This window comes from Neovison vison, chromosome 9 (assembly GCF_020171115.1).
Source record: "Neovison vison isolate M4711 chromosome 9, ASM_NN_V1, whole genome shotgun sequence".
Taxonomy (NCBI): domain Eukaryota; kingdom Metazoa; phylum Chordata; class Mammalia; order Carnivora; family Mustelidae; genus Neogale; species Neogale vison.
Window position 1 is genome coordinate 33,287,592 of NC_058099.1, and position 18,506 is coordinate 33,306,097.

The 18,506-nt window shown below is 48.8% G+C and overlaps 1 protein-coding gene across 1 annotated transcript in view; it reads right to left on the reverse strand.

Annotated features, from left to right (window-relative positions):
* Positions 1 to 18,506, reverse strand: part of CCDC180 (coiled-coil domain containing 180) — a 59,779-nt gene that overhangs the window by 30,007 nt on the left and 11,266 nt on the right. The window contains 10 exon segments of the mRNA XM_044265300.1: positions 2,489 to 2,714; positions 3,969 to 4,466; positions 4,596 to 4,635; positions 6,200 to 6,326; positions 7,444 to 7,559; positions 8,413 to 8,586; positions 9,724 to 9,846; positions 11,198 to 11,286; positions 13,784 to 13,863; positions 17,144 to 17,263. Of these exon segments, the coding sequence (XP_044121235.1) occupies positions 2,489 to 2,714; positions 3,969 to 4,466; positions 4,596 to 4,635; positions 6,200 to 6,326; positions 7,444 to 7,559; positions 8,413 to 8,586; positions 9,724 to 9,846; positions 11,198 to 11,286; positions 13,784 to 13,863; positions 17,144 to 17,263 (1,593 nt within the window).

Here is an 18,506-nt window from a genome sequence, read left to right on the forward strand (position 1 = left end):
CACATATGTGGTTCTTCGTGTGTGTGTAGCTATCCTATATCCAGCAATTGCACTACTGGGTATTTACCCCAAAGATACAGATGCGGTGAAAAGAAGGGGCACATGCATTCCAATGTTCATAGCAGCAAAGTCCACAATAGCTAAACTGTGGAAGGAGCCAAGATGTGCTTCAATAGATGAGTGGATAAAGAAGATGTGGTTCATATATACGATGGAATATTACTCAGCCATCAGAACGGATGAATACCTACCATTCGGATCGACATGGATGAAACTGGAGGGTATTATGCTAAGTGAAATAAGTCCAGGAGAGAAAGACAATTATCATATGGTTTCACTCATATGTAGAATATAGGAATAGTGCAGAGGACCATAGGGGAAGGGAGGGAAAACTGAATGGGGAGAAATCAGAGAGGGAGACAAACCGTGAGAAACTCTCTACTCTGGGAAACAAACAGGGTTGCAGAAAAGGGTAGTGGGGGGATGGGGTAACTGGGTGATGGGTATTAAGGAGGGCACATGATGTGATAAGCAACTAAGTTGTGTTATACGCAACTAATAAATCATTGAACAGGACATCACAAACTAATGATGTACTATATGTTGGCTAATTGAACTTAAAAAAAAAAAATTCAGAGTGGCATTGTTCCATTCCCCAATGGAAAACAACCCAAACATGCACCAGCAGTAGAATGGATAAAGAAAATGAGTGATGTATTTTTATAATGGATTACTATACAGCAGTAAAAATGAGATGACACACATTCAAAAATGCATATGAATCTCATGAATATAATGAAAGAATTCTAACATAAAAGAGTATGTTTTCTATGATCCCATTTAAATAAAGTTCAAAAAAAGCAAAAGAAATGAGAGTATTTGCTATGCTTGAGGAAGAGAGAGCAGTGACTTTAGATGAATACATGAAGAGGCTCCTGGAGAGTTGGTCATGTTCTATTTTGGGTGTGGGGGTACTGGTGAGCAGGTGTGCTCCCTTTGGATAATTCATTGAGCTATACATTCATGATTTCCATACTTTTCAGTATTGTATCCATCAATATGTAACTCCATTTAGTTTAATACTGAATTATTTTTCTGGTTAATCTCAAGGCCTGATGACATAATGTTTGGCTTAAGACTCTGGAATCACATGGTCTAGATTCATATCCTAGATCCAACCATTCCCTATCTCCGAGATCGTATCCAAATTACTAATTCTCTGAGCTTCAGTTGTATAACATAAGCTAATTATAGTACCCCTTCATAGTTATTGAGAGTATTAAATCCTCTCAATAAATATTAGCTCTTGTGGTGGTCCTTGCTTTTCTTCTTTAAGGAGAAGACAGACAATGGCCTGTGACAGAGAAAGGAAAAAGGATGAGTTTCAAGTCAAGAGATTATGCTGAGTGAAATAAGTCAAGCAGAGAGAGTCAATTATCATACTATTTAGCTTATTTGTGGAGCATAAGAAATAACACGGAGGACATGGGGAGGTAGAGAGGAGAAGAGAATTGGGGGAAATTGGAGGCGGAGATGAACCATGAGAGACTGTGGACTCTGAAAAACAATCTGAGGGTTTTGGAGGGGCAGGGGTGGGAGGTTGGGTGAGCCTGGCGGTAGGTATTATGGAGGGCACATATTGCATGGAGCACTGGGTGTGGTGCATAAACAGTGAATTCTGGAACACTGAAATTTTAAAAGTAAATAAAAATTTTGAAAAAAGAAACATTTTCAAGATGAGACGATGCTGAGGTGAAAGAGAAGAGTCCAAAAGCCTGACTTAACTCCTTTTATCCCCTGCCCATGTCTACACATAGGAGGGAGACTAATCAGGTGATCTCTAGCTGGCCAGTCGTAGCTATGACATTTAGAGTCAGGAGGGCAATGGAAATGCTATCCTAAAGCCAACTGCAAATTTCCACATTGGGTCCAAGTTCAAACACAGAGGCCCAGAAACCTGGGAGTTAGGGGAGGTAAATTCTCAGTGATAGAATTATGGGTTATTTTATAATCTTCATTGTACTTTTTTCAGTTTTCTAATTTATGCAATTAATATGTCATATGATCAGAGCCAAATACCATACAGATACATACTCATGCCTAGAATCTATGTCTACATAATCATTTAAAAAAAAAAAGAAAAAAAGGGGAGGAGAGGGGGAAGGAATGAAAGGAAGGGAGACAGCAAGATTCCACATGTGCTGGGGTTCTAACATCTTGCAGGGAAAACACTATTTCTTATGTACAAGCCGCAGGCTAGCAAGGCATCCTGGGAGAGGTGGAGGGGATCACTCTCATAGAAGATATATGTGACTACAAATAATTCTCGGAAATTTACTATTTTTTAAAATTGTTTCTCATCTCAACCCTCAGTTACCTACACATTTTCTTTTTCCAGTTGAAACTAGTCCAATCTTTTGTTATAATACCTCACCTTGTTAATAAAACTTAGGATAGGAGAATGAAAATAAAAGGGGTTTCTACTCACTGTTTCTTAATTTGTAAAACCAGTCTGGATGGAATAATCACTTGTTCTAGGAAGCTGGCACTGGAAAGGTCATTGACAAGAATGGTAGAAAGGTTGGAATAGGGTTTCTTGCAACTCTCTTCTTGTTGTTCCAGGGTTAGGAAGACAAAATAAGTGTGTCCGCTGGAGGTTGTGAAGGACTCCATGTCCTTGTCGTGGGAGATTTCCTCCACACTCTCTTCCTGGGCTCCGGCCTATGCAGAAGAGAAGACTTTAAGCTTGACATCTCCAGACAGACCTGGGGATCCAGCCACAGGATCCCTGATATCAAGGTTATACACCTGTGGCTAAATCTTGCCTGTAATTATTTTTTCCCCAATACAGTGCTTTCAAAAATTGGGAAATCCTACAAAGAATTTGGATTTTGGATTTCTCTTAAAAATCAGGAAAGCTGGCAATTCTGTTTCCATTCCCACATGGCAATATTGTCTGAAGCTGAATAATGACTGCACAGTTGCCTTAGACTGAATGTTGGGTGCTCTCCGAAATTCATATCCCCAGTGTGTTGGTATTTGGAGGTGGGCTTTTAGGAGGTGATAAGGTCAGGAGGGCAGAGCCCTCAGGAGTGGGATTAGTGCCCTTATAAAAGAGTTGGCTCTTTCCACCATATGAAGTCACAGTGAGAAGATGGCTGTCTATGAACCAGGAAGTGGGACCTCACCACAAATCAAGTCTGCTGGCACCTTGATCTTGGGCTTCCCAGCCTTCAGAACTGTGAGAAATAAATTTCTGTTGTTTATAAGCTGCCCAGTCTATGGTACTCTGTTATAGAAGTCTCAGCAGACTAAGACAATCAGCTTCACCACTTGTTACTAATTTATACTTGGTCTCTAGACCGCTTTTCTATTACATGCCTGTGGGAATTTGAATTTGGGATCTCTGCTCAAAAACGAGTCTTCTCTGCCAATTCTTCTACAGCAGCACAGAAAGAGAGTCTTGCAATTTAATGATTATGGAATTCAAGTTACTATTCTATGGGTTGGAATGTGTTTTGAGGACAAGACTTATTAATGTGAGAGTAACTTCCCTACACTCCAAGGAGAGCTCTGTCTGCCATCTTGGATATGGATCTTTTCTGCTACAGAAGAGAATGGGAAGAGAGAGGGAATGGAGAGGCGAGGTTGGTCTACACAGGAAAGAAGAGCTGGGAAAGAGATGACCAGGGAAAGACAAGGAAAGCCATACAGGTAAGGGCTGACTTCAGAGTAGGTTGCAGAATAAGATGTTAGGAGAAGAAAGTGAATTTTAAAAAGCACTGTTGTGAAGTAAGAATTGGATTCCTTTTGACAAAATAAAAGACATGCAAACATTTGTAAATCCCAGTGGAGACTGCACCACTGGGGACCCCAGCTTGTAATAGGGATACATAGAGTGAGCCTAGAATGCTTTCCCCATACCCAAGAATGGATCCATTGCTGGCCTACCTCTTCCATAAATAAACTCTCATGTTCTTCCTCCTCTTCCCCCTGCTTCTCTTCATCTTCGTGCTCCTCCTCTTCCTCCTGCTCCTTCTCCTCCTCCTCTTTCTTTTTCTTCTTCCTCTTCACCTCCTCCTCCCTCTCCTCCACCTTTTCCTTGTCTTCCCCCTCCTCCTCCTCCTCCTCCTCTATCTCTTCTTCTTGAAGCATCATATCTTCCTGGTTCAGAGATGGTTTTAAGGAGCTGTCTCGTTCAACTTGTATTTTTTCTGATTCTTTAACTGACTCCTCACTGGACTCATCCATCTTGTCACTCTGTTTGGACGGTTCCTGCTGGCTCATTGCCATCTCCTCGGTTAAGGAAGACTCAATTTCTTGATCACCTTCTTCCATCTCTCCTGCTGGACTGGAGGGAATTGTTCTGCTACTTTCACCTTCCTCCCTTCTGCTCATTTCCACTTGAGCCCTCTGTTTGCTTCTCCAGCTTCTCGTACTCTCCTGGAAGTACTTTGCGTACACTTCTGTTGATGACCGACCCCAAAGCACAAGGAAAAACAGGTTACCAAGGTAGCATGGATTGGGCCCACCCAGCCCACAAATGTACAAGAGTGAAGTCAGAGAGGATTAGACTTGAATTAGAATAGTGTTACCTGGTTCCCTGAATTTGAAAATGACTTCCCCGTCCAAAGTCTACAAAGAAAAACCACAGGGCACTGAGTGAGCAGCATTGCCTTTCTCCAGAGTGCCACTTCTACTTAAACGAGAAGAGTGCATCTCTTCTCATTTAAGTAGAAGCACCCATCCCTTCCCTTCAACATCTGACGTGGCCTTGACTACTTATTTTCCTGCGGTAATCAGAGTGTTCCCAAACTGGGGAATCAGTTTTCCTTAATCCCAAGCAGGCTTGCAAAACTTTCTATCCCACAATAGGCATTATCAGTAAACAACTCTCATTCTGACATTTTTGTGGAGATCTGAGGCAAAGAGCAAGAAAGTATAAATAGAGGGATGCAAACCAAGGGGCAGGGGTCTGCAGCTCCCAGTGCTGGATGTGAACATAGAGAATGAACATAATTTACATGACCTGGGAGCCCCTTCATTAACCCTACAAATTCCCTGTTTCACAGACTCTACATGAGGTCGTGAATATACTGTGCCATGAATAACACTGTGGACTGTAGAATTCGCAGGTCAGGATTGGAATCCCAGCTCCTTTCAAGCTGAGTGACCTTGGCCAAGCTCCTTAAGCCCATTGGAGCTCAAGGTCTTCCCTTGTGCCATGGAGATCACAATAGATACTCAACTTGAACAAAGGCAAGCAGACTGATCTCAAAGTGCAGATGGTGAGCTCCCCCTCAACCCAGATGCCAGAGGAAGCATTTACTAATGACTGAAACAGAGATCCTTCCTCTCTTCAGGGATTCTCAGAGGAGCTGGGGACCCCGTGCACACGAGAAAGCCTCAGCCAGCTTTAGTGATTACTGCAAGTAGTGTCCGGTCTGGCCAAGCAGGACAATGGCTGGCTGGGTGGGAAGGAGACAAACTCTAGGAAGGTCAGACCAGGACGTTCCAGCTAGTCGTGCATTCACCAGGGAACATTCACTGTGTCCGAATCATGTGCAAGACGTTGTGCGAAGGGCGAGTTGAAGCTGCATCAAAGTTAATGAGACGTAACCTGCCCTTCAGGAAACACCTACTCTGGGATGTTCTGTGCTCCTCTCTTTGCCAGCCACCAACATACGAGCATGTCCAGTGAGAGGAGCAGGGACAGGGGCCAAGGAACGTGAGTGGTTGGGACATTAATCCCTGGTAGTGGAAGACTGGCTGGCTCTGGGACGTGGGGAGACAGACGGCTGCCCACCGAGAAGGCTGAGGAAGGCTGGCAGGGTGGAGGGTGGGCAGGGGGAGGTGGGCAGGGGTTGGGGGTGGACTCCAGAGGGGAGAGAGGGCAGGTCCTAGCTGTATTATAGGACACCAGTGGTGGGGAAGATGAATGAAACTCAGAGTCCTAGAAAATCATCTTTTCTTCATAATTCCATACAAGTCTGAGGCCTGAACTCAGGAGCCCTTCAACCCCTTTTAATCTAAGAAAGAGAAGGTCTCTTTTAGAAATGCCTTCGGCTTCTTACCACTTGTTGTCCTGACTAAGAAGGGGTTCGTGAAGGTATGGAAGGGAAGGCAGATCAGAGCTAGAAGATACCCTTTCCCCTTTGCTTCTCCGGGAATGGCTGGGTGTTTGCACCGCTCTCCATACCTGCTGAAAGATCTCCCGAACGTAGAAGTGTTGGCTGAGGGCGGAGCTGTAGGAGTTCAGTTCTTCCAGTATGATCACTGGGTACTCCGTCGCTTCATTTGTCAGGAGCTTGTGGAAACACTCATACCTGGGAGGGGAGTGGAGGAGGGGGGCTAAAGCAAGGGGGGGCTCCACTGAATTGGGGGGACCCCAACCCAGAGCCACACCCCAGGCCGCTGGGAATTGGGCTGGGGGCCACACAGAGCCAATGCCCGAGTTTCCTTTTGCTTTGGCAATCCTTGGTTTGTTTTGTTATTCTTCTGATCCTACAAGGAATACACACTTTTTGTAGATCATTTGGAAAACACACGTGGGAGAGTTCTCTGTTATAACATGTGTTCCCAATTCCTGTCCACGGTCCTAACCCTGTGCTTGAACTTTAACTACATGATCCCATCAAACCTCTAATGCTCCAGGGATCAGGCTTTATCTGTCTCCCAGATAAGGAGAGGATGCTGAATGGGGTGGGGGGGGGGTGGGAGGGACTTCCTTGCCTCAAGATACATTTGGGAAGCTAAGTACTCAAGCTAAGTACGGCAATCATTTGGCGGTACAGTGTCATTTCAATGAATGGTCCCTATAGAATCAGTTGTATAAAGGCACAAAGATACAAGACAGTCTCACAGAGTACTGTTTTTAATACTGTGAAACTGGAACCAATCTTAAAGAGCTAATCAACTGGGGGATGGTTAGACCATTATGAAGCACCCATATTGATGAATTCTGGTCATTAGAAAATGGACATCTATCTGCAGTTAGAGATCTACTTGCATTGCATGAGTCAACCTTTATTGAAAAAACACTGTGTATGTGTTTATATCCACATTAATAAATGTACATGCCCATGAAAAAGACGAGGTGGGCAGGAATGAGGGGGAAATTTCTACATGTTTGTATTGGTTAACTTTTTTGTCTTTAAGAAAGAGCACCTATGTTTTAAAATCTTGAAAAGGTAGTGGGAGGGCCCCTGCTCTTGACCTTTAAACTACATGGCCTTGAAATCTTCTTCCATAAACTTTTCAGAGGAAAGTTCTTCCTGGAAGCTTCTGTGTTAGAAGGACCATTAGGACATTCTCCAAAGCTAGAGGCAACATTTTAATCTTGAGCTCGCTGAGCATACCCTGGGCTCCTAAGCAGGCAGCCTCTGATCTTGAAGATGAATTTCAGGCCATTCCCTTCTGTCTTTTGGGATCTGGTCTGCCTACCTGGATTTCATATTCTTCAGGAAATCTTTGGCCTTTTCCAGGTGAATCTTCAGTGTTTCCTCGTCGCTTTGCTGCCTCAGTTGGTCCAAAAGCTTATCCAGGCGGGCTTCCAGGGCCTGGCAGCCACCCCCAAAATACAAGGAAGCAGATGTGAGTTATCAAAACTCAAAACTCACCGAGTGCCTGTGAGTGACATGCAGAGACCCTACCACCAGAACCAAGGGGCAGGTGCCTCAGGGCAAACACAGGGCTTTTTTCTAGAAAAGGGGGCACCAAATGTGCTACCACACTTACCCTCAATGCTCTGGGCTCTTCTGTCGATAATGTTCTTCTCTGACTACTTTACATCCTTGGAGACGCAGCTCAGATGGGACTCCGCGGGACACGTCCCTATACCCACACCACCTGGGCAGGCCACCCCCCACACCCTCCCATGGTGCCTGGCCCTTGCTCTCCTTGAACCAATTGTATTTAAAATCAGATGCTGGGTGTTTCCCTCCATTTCCTAGACTGTGTGAAGGCAAGGGGGGTGGGGGCCCAGCTCATCTCCTGTGGGCATGGGGTGACTGCCATAGGTAGAAGCTCTGCACCCCACCCCAGTCTGTCTGTCTCTCATGCACACTCTCTTACAGACACATTTGGGTCCAGGGACCCATCACTAGCCCAGACCTAACAGGTGGATTTCTCCTATTCCCATTTAGCCCATGACCAAAGGGAGTCTTGATTTCTCCATCTGTGTAAGTCTTATAGCTTGAGGTTTTACATTTGAATCTAAGATAAGTTTGGGGTTAACTTTTATTTACTCTAGGATAAATATAGTGGGTGGTTTTATTTTTGTTTTTTTTTTTTTGTAATATGAATGCCATCTGAGGTTACAGGCCGCCCAGCAGAGCCCTCCAGCAGCTGACTGTCTGGGTGCGGCCCTCCCTTCCATCCCCGCAGGGGCTTCTGGGGGGCGAGAGAACACACCTTCTCATCCAGGCTGCGCTTCTGCCTCAGCTGCTCCATCCTCTTCTCCAGCTCCAGATCCAGCACCGACAATGCGCTCTGATGTGCCTCCCACAGCTGCACGGCCTCCTGGAAGTAGCTGAAGAGATCTGAGCTCTGCCATTCTGTCTGCTTTGCCAGGCCCTCGAAGGATATCTGTAGTGGCAGAACCCAGAGAAGGGGGCTTGAAGGCCGATGGGCCTAGGGAGAGAAGAAGGTCACCCCCCTCACAGGGCTCCCTCGCCAGCCAGTGGAGGCCCCACCTCTCCAACGACCGGCCCCGCCATCACTGCCTGGGCACCATCCCTTGGGGTCATCTTCCTGGGTCACACACTAGTTCACGGCTCTCCCTCCTCTGGAACAGCTTCATGGCCCAAAGCCATGCCCTCGGTCTGGCTGACCCCAAAGTCCCATCTCTAGACCTGTCCCATATCCACTGAAGTCACTAGTGGGAAGAAGGGGAGGTTTGGGGCCTGGAAGAAAGCAGGAGCCGCCCCAGACAGCAGCCTGGGTACTCAGGCGGGCCACGCCCATCTCAGCCTGGGCAGGTTTCCTTCTTTGGAGTTCCCTGATTCTTAGCATCTGAGCCAAACACCATTCTCGGCTGTTAAATCCTCACCTCTCCCCATTTCGTGGTTGTATTTTATGCTCTCATTGGGGTCAGGGGGCAGCAAACTTGGTCTAAGAACTAAATTTGGCCCTCAGCCTTTTTTGTATGTGGCCCTGAGAGCTAAGCTAATTTTACATTTTTTAATGGCTGAACAAAAAAAATCAGACAAAGATACCGAATGATGTAGAAATTATATGAAATTCAAATTTCAGTGTTCACAAATAAAATTGTTTTTTGTGTGACAAGAACGGAGTGAGAAGTTGTTACAGAGACTTGACAGGCCTCAGGGAACTATCCTGAGTTTTTACTATCCAGCGCTTAGCAGAAAATGTTTCCCCACCCAGGTCCTGATCCTAAGCATCTTGGGGCAGGGGTTTGTTGTTCCTTGTGGCCCTTGGGCACGCAGACTCAACAAGGGCTCGGAGGAGCTCTCGCTACCCCAGCCCTGGGCAGCACGGCTGTCACTAGGCAGCAGGGTGGGAGGGGTGTCACGGGGGAGCCCAGAGCACCCCGTGCAAAGAACTACCCCAGAGGGGTGGCCAGGACCGGGGAAATGGACTCACTGGTGACAAGAAAGTTTGGGGCCCCTGGACTCTGGTCTTCTCATAGCGGGGCACTCCAGGTGACCGCTCCCCCCAACCACCCACCCCGCTCTCCAGCTGTGCGGGTCCCCAGCTACGCACATCCAAGAGCTCCAGCTCCTCCTCCACCTTGCTCTGCAGCTCGCCCACCATCTGGAAGAAGTATGGGCTCACCAGGCTCTCTGCCTCCTCCTCAGTGAAGGCTTTGCAGTCCAGCAGCTGCTTCTGGAGGGGAACCAGGGCAGAGCCTGGCTTAGGACGGGGGGGGGGGGCTTCACCTCGGGGCCTGGCCCTGTCCCCTGAGGTCTGCCTCTCCCCCAGCCTCAGGGGAACCCCCCCCAGCTGTGAGATGCTCCATCTTTACAGTCGGCCCACGGAGTCCAGGCGCTGTGCACTATCCCTGTCTCTCACTTAGCCCCATTTGACAGATGAGGAAACCACGGCGCAGAGAAGCGGAGGAACTTGCTGGAGGCCACACATCTGGCAAGTGGGGGGCTGCGACCTGAACTCAGAACTGTCGTCCTGCAGACGCCAGAGACATAATCAGCCATGCAAATGGCCTCGGTGTGGCTGCAAGTCAGACGGGCTCCTACTTCCTGTAACTGAATTCCTCTTATGCCAGCTGGAAAGCAGCCTTCTTCATATTAATAAAGCCTTGGGTTATGTACAAAATCTAATATAAACCAATCTCCCTGAATAAAAATTGTCTATAGTTGTATGCTTCCAATGCTGCTGAATAGGAATACCAAGGGCCCTTCCTGCCAGGCCTAAGACACTCTTGGGGTGTGTGCTGACTTCAACTTAGCCCCTGCTGTGCCTGACAAAGAGAAGTAGGATGGGCACAAGGGTCAGCACTGAGGGCCCCTGAGCTCCTCGGGAGGTCCCAGGCAGCAGCAGGGATGAAGGGAGGAAACTCTCAGGGGCATGGTGCTGGGAAGTCTCTCCTAGGGCCTAGGAGCAAAGGTTTCCACCCTTCTCTCCCTCCAGGCTTTACTTCTGAGGCTTGACACCCTGAAAAACCTGACTGAGAGGCACGCGGCTGGCCCTAAGGCTACAGAGCACTGGACCCTGCCTGATACTGTGAAGCACTCTGCTCCCTGTGAATTCTGCTCACCCCAGTCTCGGAGGCAGAACAAAAGCTGTACAGGAGCCAGGAGGCAGGAGGGGGCATTCTGCCCCAATTATCTTCCTGTACCCCAAAAAAGCAGGCACTGTCATGGAAGTAGTCTGTGAGGGACCCACGGTCTCACCCTCTGACAGGGGCCAGCAGGGTGGACAGAAGGGCTGGGTGTGACAGCAGTGGCTGCACTCACAGAAGCGAAGCCCTGGAAATAACCCCCAGGTCCGACCTGCCCTGGATCAATGTCAAGTGCTGTAAGGGGTACAGATGGTCAAGGCTGACGTGGTCAGAGTGTATCACTGTCCCCATGGGGTGGGAAGTTTTCCTGGAGGAGGTCAGGCTGGGCTCCACCCTGAATTACAGGTGGGAAAAGCTGGGGAGGAGGGGTCCGGGCAGAGGGGGTGGGGGGTAATCCAGGCTAGAGGAGGGCGGGGGGGGGGGGGGAAGGGCCCCCACCTTGCACGTCTGCACCTGGGCCAGGCACTCCTGCCACGTCTTCTCGTACTGCAGGCGGATCCGCATCATGCAGTCTATGTGGAAGGTGTCTCCGTGGGCAGAAAGAAAACATGTCAGCTGCTCTTCCAGGAGGAAGAGGGGACATTAGAAAGAGTTTACCCTCTGCAAGGGAGGCAACTTCTCCCCTCAGCGAAGATAATTAAGGTGAGATCCATGGTCTCAATTCCGAGCAGCGGCTGGAATCCCCTTCCTCACAGTCTGTGACACCCCAAGGGCCTGGAAAGAGGAGTTGCCTTTATCTGTTCCGAATCTATTCTGACCCTGATTCTTGACTCCATGTCAAGGCTAATGAAATGCTTTCCTAGGGTTGCACCAAATCATAAAACAATACCAAGGGTGCAAATTAACGAGAGTTTACTGATCACATCTGTGGTTAATTCCCTAAGAAGTGAAAGGTTTGGCGGAACACTCAGAAGGTGTCTGATTTTTCTCTCCTCCCCGTCTACTGTTTCCCACTTTCTAATAAACTCATTGTGTGACTCTTGGTGTCTAAGACAAGCAGTTGAGGTTTAATGTTCCTGGAAGTTCTAGAAACTGAAAGCACAAAGATTCTGCAGCGGGTTTTTTGTTTTGTTTTGTTTTTTTGGATGAGGGCTGAGGAGGAGGACAGGGTGGATAGAAGCTGGGTAGATGGAGGACACAGGAGTGGGGAGGACAGGTATGTAGTGGAACCGACAAGGAGAAGCTCTAAAGCTGGTTTCTCCAGCCTCAGGGCATCTTCCTTGGCAAGCACGTCCCCACCCATCCCCTGAAGTCACAGTGATCTGTGCTTCCACTCCTGTACCCCTCTGACCTCTTCCCACTCTGACCTCATCACTCCCAGCTCAGATCTTTGCCCTGGGTTCCTGCTCCAACCACAGAAAGCCCAGCCTCCCCCACATGGCGACGAGGCTGGCTGGTCTGGGCCCCGGGCACCTTCCAGCCTCTCCTGCGATGTTCTCCTTTCCCCAAAGGCCTCAGCTCTGTCTTGCCCCTGAGCCTTCTCACATGCTATTCTTCCTGCTAGAAAATCTCCTCTCAGCACTGGGTTTGGCCACCTCTTGCCTTGCTCTTCTTGACTGGAAGAACACTTCCCCCGCAAGGTCTCCTTTGACCCATAACCGAGCTGCATCCCCAGAAACATGCTGGTCACCTGTCTGCTCTCCACTGTAACACCCTGCATGGCCTGACCCCCACCCTGGATGGGAAACACCCAAGGAGCCACCCTGCTGTGTACAGAGGCCCAAGCCCACTCCCGTCCCTAGCAGGTGCCTGCTAAATAGCAGTCATTGCTATTACTGAGGGTCTTGGGGCTCATACCTTGGTATTATAATACCTTTGCAGTTCTAAACCTGAGAGCCCTGGGAGCACGGAGGGTACTCTTAACCGAAGTACCCAGGTCAAGTTCAAGCGTGACTTCATTAGCTGTGTGACCATGGGCAGGATCCCTCATCTCTCCATGCCTCTGAGTCCTTCTCTATCACAGGGAGACAATGACACTACTGACCTTACCAGGTTGCTGTAAGCCTCAAAGGAGATCAAAATATCCTATGTCTTCTAGAGCAAGGCTTGGCAAACATTTTCTATGAACGGCTAGATAGTAGATACTGCCAGCTTTGCCAGCCATAGAGTCTCTGTTGCAGCTACTGTTTTCTTCTTTTTTTTTTAAGAACTTATTTATTTGAAAGAGAGAACTAGAGCACAAGCAGGGAAGGGGAAAGGGGCAGATCCCAGGACTCTGGGATCACGACCTGAGCCGAAAGCAGACACTTAACCATCTGAGCCTCCCAGGTGCCCTGCAACTATTCGCTTCTGCTGCTGTAGAGCAGAGGCAGCCAGAGACAATATGGAAACAAACAGGCAGGGCTGTGTTCCAACGAAACTTACTTGCAAACAAGCAGGGGCCCATGGGTGGGAGTTTGAGGACCCTTGATATAGAGCATTTCTAAACATTACCATTTATTATTAAGCCTCTCTTGTAAGCCAGGCATTGAACTATGGACGACTGGACTGTAGGATGTGATTCCCACAACAACCCCACAAGGTAGGTACCTTTATTGCTCCTCTTGAGATCCCTATTTTACAGAGGAGCAGTTCGAGGCCAAGACAGGTGCTGCACCTTCCCCCAAGGTCACACAGCTGGAACAGCACAGAGCTGGGGGGTCAAACCCAAGTCTCTCTGACTACAAGACCACATGCTTGGTATCTCCTATGCCCAGGGCCTGGCCCCCAAGCTGTCCTCACAGGAGGTCATCAGAGCCATCCCTCTGGCTTCCTGCTGGTTAAGGGTTCAGAGTGTGTGGCTGGCATGGCTGCCAACGGGGAAGAGACCAGGAAGCTGTGGCAGGGAGGAAAGGGGCTCTACCATGCAAGGTTTAGGAGATTTTATGTGAACCCTCAGAGCTCATGCTTGCATCTGCATTCCCTCCCTCCTCTCGGGGGATGTGCCCCACTCCTGAGTTTATGACTGGCTCCCACATAAATGACTGGCTACTACTTGCACAGGTTTTGAAGAGACCCAGGTGGCATCCCATAGATCTCACTCACCAAGGTGCTTATTGAGGGAGTTGAGAGAAGAATGCCATTCAGTCAGCTGAGCTTTGCTGTAATTGGGGGGTAGAAGGTCACTGGGGAAGGAACATAAGACAAGTAAGCCATGCTTGTATAGAACGTTCACTTACCAGAACTGGTAGCATCTTCAGGCATGTGGCCCCAGTATTATGTGGTATCTATATAAATATCAAAGAAATAGTTGGCTTGTTGGGGATTTCCTGGTACCAAAAATATAACTCATAAAAGGTCTATTAATATTACCAAGTCTGTTACTTAGAAAATAAAATCAAGGACATCCGAGTGGCTCAGTTGGTTAAGTCCCTAACTCCTTATTTCACCTCAAGTCATGATCTCGGCTCATGAGATGGAGCTAGTGTGGAGTCTGCTTAATATTCTCTTTCTCCCTCTCCCCACCCACTCCCCACCTCATGCACATGTGCGCTTTCGCTCTCCCCCCACCCCCACCCCCCAAAAAAGAAGAAGAAGCAGGAGGAGGAAGAAAAGAAACTAAATTTCCTTAATGGAAAAAAAACAAACGGCTTACATGACTAGACAAAGGAAGCCTACTTGCCTACTTCTAGGAACCGAATTCAAGATAACAATATAAATGCATACAAAGTTTATGCATTAAGACATGCTTAACAGTAGTGTTTATAAGCACTCAAAAAATCACAAACAAACTTCATATCCAACAACTGGATTCTGTCTAAATAAAGCACAGTGCATTCTCTTCTGAAGTCACTGAAGATCATGCGGCAGATTGAAAAACTGGCCAATATCCTTAGCTGCTCCCCTCCGTCTATTTCTCTACCCCTAGGCTGGGCCGGGCCACGTGATTTTCTTTAGCCAATGAGGCATTAGCAAATGAGACCGTGAGGTGGAAAAGCTTGTGTTCTCCCCTTTCTCTCTCCTGTTGCAGGTATCTCTGCCTCTGCTACCAGAGAAGCCTCAGCTGTTCCAGTCCAGGTTCCAGACATGGGAGTGGGGCCATTCTAGACCATCTAGCCTCAGCCCGGCCAGCCCAGACCAGGGAAACATCCTGTGGGAAACGACCCACAGAATGGTGAGAAACAGCTTATTGTTTTAAGCCACTAAATTTGGAGTGGTGTTTAATGGTATGGAAAGATACATACAACGAGGACCCTATACCGTATTGTCCAAACCAGGACATCTTTGACAATGAAGAGAGGGAGTCTATTAATAATTATACTAGGACAAGATGTGTAACCCAGGATGGCCTTGGGCACCCTACTTATGGTGGGATGGTAAAGAGCAAAAGAGAAGTCTGAGACTTGCACAGTCTAAACATTATACTAAGAGCAGTACTGTGCCCCAGACTGGATCCTGGGACAGAAAAAGGACCGTGGCAGAAAACTGGTGAAATCTGAAAACATCTGGTGTCTAGTTAATGGGAATGCGTGAGTTAATTTCTGTTTTGTATTTAAGATAATGATAGTAGGGGAAACTGGGTAAGGGGTCTACAGGAATTCTATGCACTATCTTTTTAAGTTGTCTATAAGTCTAACATCACTCCAAAATAAAAATTGAATTAAAAAATATTTTAAAATTATATGCACATATGCTTATCAGATCCAAGAAAATCCAGGGAAATACTCCTAGGATTTTGGAAAACTCTCTCTTGGGAGCCATGGGAATCTTATCAAGACCCCCCAGCCCTGCGACCCCAGAGCCCACAAGCCTGCAGAGGGCCTCTGCATGAGCAGAGAAATAAGGTCCAGGCCTCTGGGGCTTCAGGAGTAAGGCCTGGAGCATCCCATATGAGGTAGCTCCTCGAGACAGATCCTTGGGCTTGATGAGAAGGCACCCTACCTTCCCGGCAGGGGCCAGAAGCACCAGGAAATGCATTTTCCTGCCTGTCTTTGGCCCTGTCTCTCCCTTCACTCAGGCAGGTAGCCAGCCTATGTTATGTGTTCACAGCCTATGTGCGGGATATGGCAGGGTAGAAAAGATAGCAGCCTGGAAATCTTTCTGGATCTTGTCTCAAAATCTAAGTTTTCTGGGGAGCCTAGAGCACTGGGGAGGGGAAACCTTGGCGGGAGAGGGCTGAGAGCCCAGGGGAGGGGAGCTGGGCTGGCAGCTGAGACCTGAGGACCCGGGGCTCTCTCCTCACCCAACAGAAGGGATCTGGGGACAGGGGCAGGCAGAGAGGATGGCTGCCTGGCAGGGGCAGCCTGGGTCCTCCTTCCTCGTGGAAGGCTGGGGAGCAGCTAAGACCCAGGTACCAGAAGAAAAACAGCTCCCTGGGTGTGAGGCCACAGGGGCGCAGAATAGCCTCAAGATTCCTGTAGCCAACTGTAGAGGTGAGGGCAGCTGCCCCAGAGCAACTGGGTGGATCAAACACAGAGGAACAGACCCCTTCACATGGCTTCCCATGGGGAATCATGGCTTCACCTCAATGGCTACAATCCCAAGAAAGACCCGAGTTTGGCCTGGTTTCATAAACAGGGACTCAGTCAGAAAAAGTAGAGTTACAGAAAACAAGAAAAGCGCTTTATCTTGTGCGAAGATTTTTATCCACCTTGTTCATTTTGCACCAGCATGGAAAAGTGCCGGCCTGGGGAGACTGGGTGGGGTTCTAATTGTCACTGACACTGGAGGAGAACTTCTAGGAGAACTTTGGCTCTGTGGTGGGGAGATAAGCAGGGCTCCCGCGCGGGGGTGGGAGGGACCAAGGCACACAGGAAGAGGAGGAACGTCTCCCAGCACGTGAAGTGCCTCCACTGTCAGGACCACGCAGGCTCCGTCCTGCTGCTGAGACGGGATGCTACAGGATCCCCGGGCAGTGGGCTTCCAGGGTCTAGCACATTCACTGTGTGCCTCACCAAACAGCTTATTATGGGGTCAGAGCTGGGTGAGCCCAGGGCTGAGGGGCGCAGCCCTGGCCTCTGACAGGTTCCCCGTCTGGTGGCAGCAGGCCTCTTCACGGACCTCAGGCTCCAGCCTCAGACGCTCCCACTCACCCTCCAAACTGCGAGGCTGATGGAGTCATCTGCTCCCCACCAGCTCTCAGGAGAAAGTCCAGCCCCTGAACCTGCGCCCTCCCCACCACACTCAGCCTGCCCACCAACTGCCTGCCACTGCCTCCTTCCACGTTTTTTGGCACAGTCACACTAAACTCGTCTCCCCAGCAAATACATCCTGTTCTTTGTTGCCATTGGGGCTGGAATGCCCCCAGAACATGGGCCCAGGAGGCCAGCACAGGACTAGGGAAGAAAGAAATGGCCTGGCTTGGGGGATGCTCCAGGAGAATGGTCAATGCAGAGGACTGTGCCTGCCTCCCCCACGGCACCCCTCACTGGAGCCCCGGCACCCCCCCCACCCCCTGCAGCATACCAGATGGTGCACAGATGCTCCAGCCGCTTTTGCTGCAGGGCTTTCTGGTCCTTCAGCATGCTCTCCATCTCCTTCTTCACACCTGGAGGAGCCTGGATCCTCTCACTGGCCATGAACTCACTGGGGATCCAGATGCATTGGTACCATGGAGAGGAGGGGCAGGGCAGAAGGAGAGAGGGGATGAGACCTGTGGTGAGAACATTCTGAATCTAAGTACCCTTACACCTTCCAGCTGCTTCTTCCCCACTGAGGGCCTCTGGGACAATGATGAAAGGAGGGAGGGTGGAAGGCGAGAGAGAAGAACTAGAGGGCCACCAGGGAGGTTCTGGCACTAAGAGCATGTGACCAGCAGGCACAGATCTAGGTGTGGGTTCTGACTGCTGCCTGCCAGCTCTGTGACCTTGGGCAAGTCCCTCCCCTCCTCTGAATCTGTTTCCTTTTCTGTAATAGACCTTATAAAGAGTCCCTTCCTTGCCTGACACTTATAAGGACCCAGTAAGATAATGCAAGCAAAGCCCCTCAGACCATGCCTGGCTCAGGGGAAATGCCCCATAAATGTTAGCTCCTGTCATCACTGTTGATGATTATTGACATCTGTAACAATCTCCAGGCCCAGGCCCAGACGACTCACTTTCCATATAGCATCTTGATCATTACTCAAACCCTAACACTGGCCCATCATCATGTCTGCTTTGCGTAAGGAGACAAAGGCTCTGAGACATTCAAGTGCTTGATCAAGGTCACAGGGAAAGTACAGATGGATCCAGGTCTCAGTACTCCTTACTCCTCCCTGGTGTCAGACTCTGGTGTTCTCCAATGGGAAATTCAGGTGTACAGATGGGCCTCCCAGCTGCAGATGCACCATGCAGACGGACAGACAGACATCCTTTGGCATCCTCAGACGTCTTGGCCCAACAAGCAAAAAAAAGCCTTGTTTGTTGGCCAGAAGCCTCAGGATCCTTGTGTCCGTATTAACGAAAGGGCCACCTGGCAGCAGAAGCATGGAGATGGCCCTCTCCCTCCCTCCCTGAGGTGAAACTGGATACCAGAGGGCAGGAAGTACCAAAGCCTGAGGGCCCTCATTCTCCCCAGCCCAGTGAAACAGGGTTATGTGTAGCAGTAGTGTGGAAATTGGGCAGATAATCAGACGGATGTTTTCAAACAATTTGTACCAGGCTCCGAAAATGCTTATGTGATCATGTTTATGGAGAAAATTAAGATACATAAGCGACATATGCAGAGTGGGTCTAAAAAAGCTTGGGAGGAAATACACCAAAATATCAGCTGTGCTTCTCTCCGTGCTAAGATTGGTGGTGATTTTTAATTTCTTCTTTCTACTTTGATCTACTGAGACTTGAAAAGA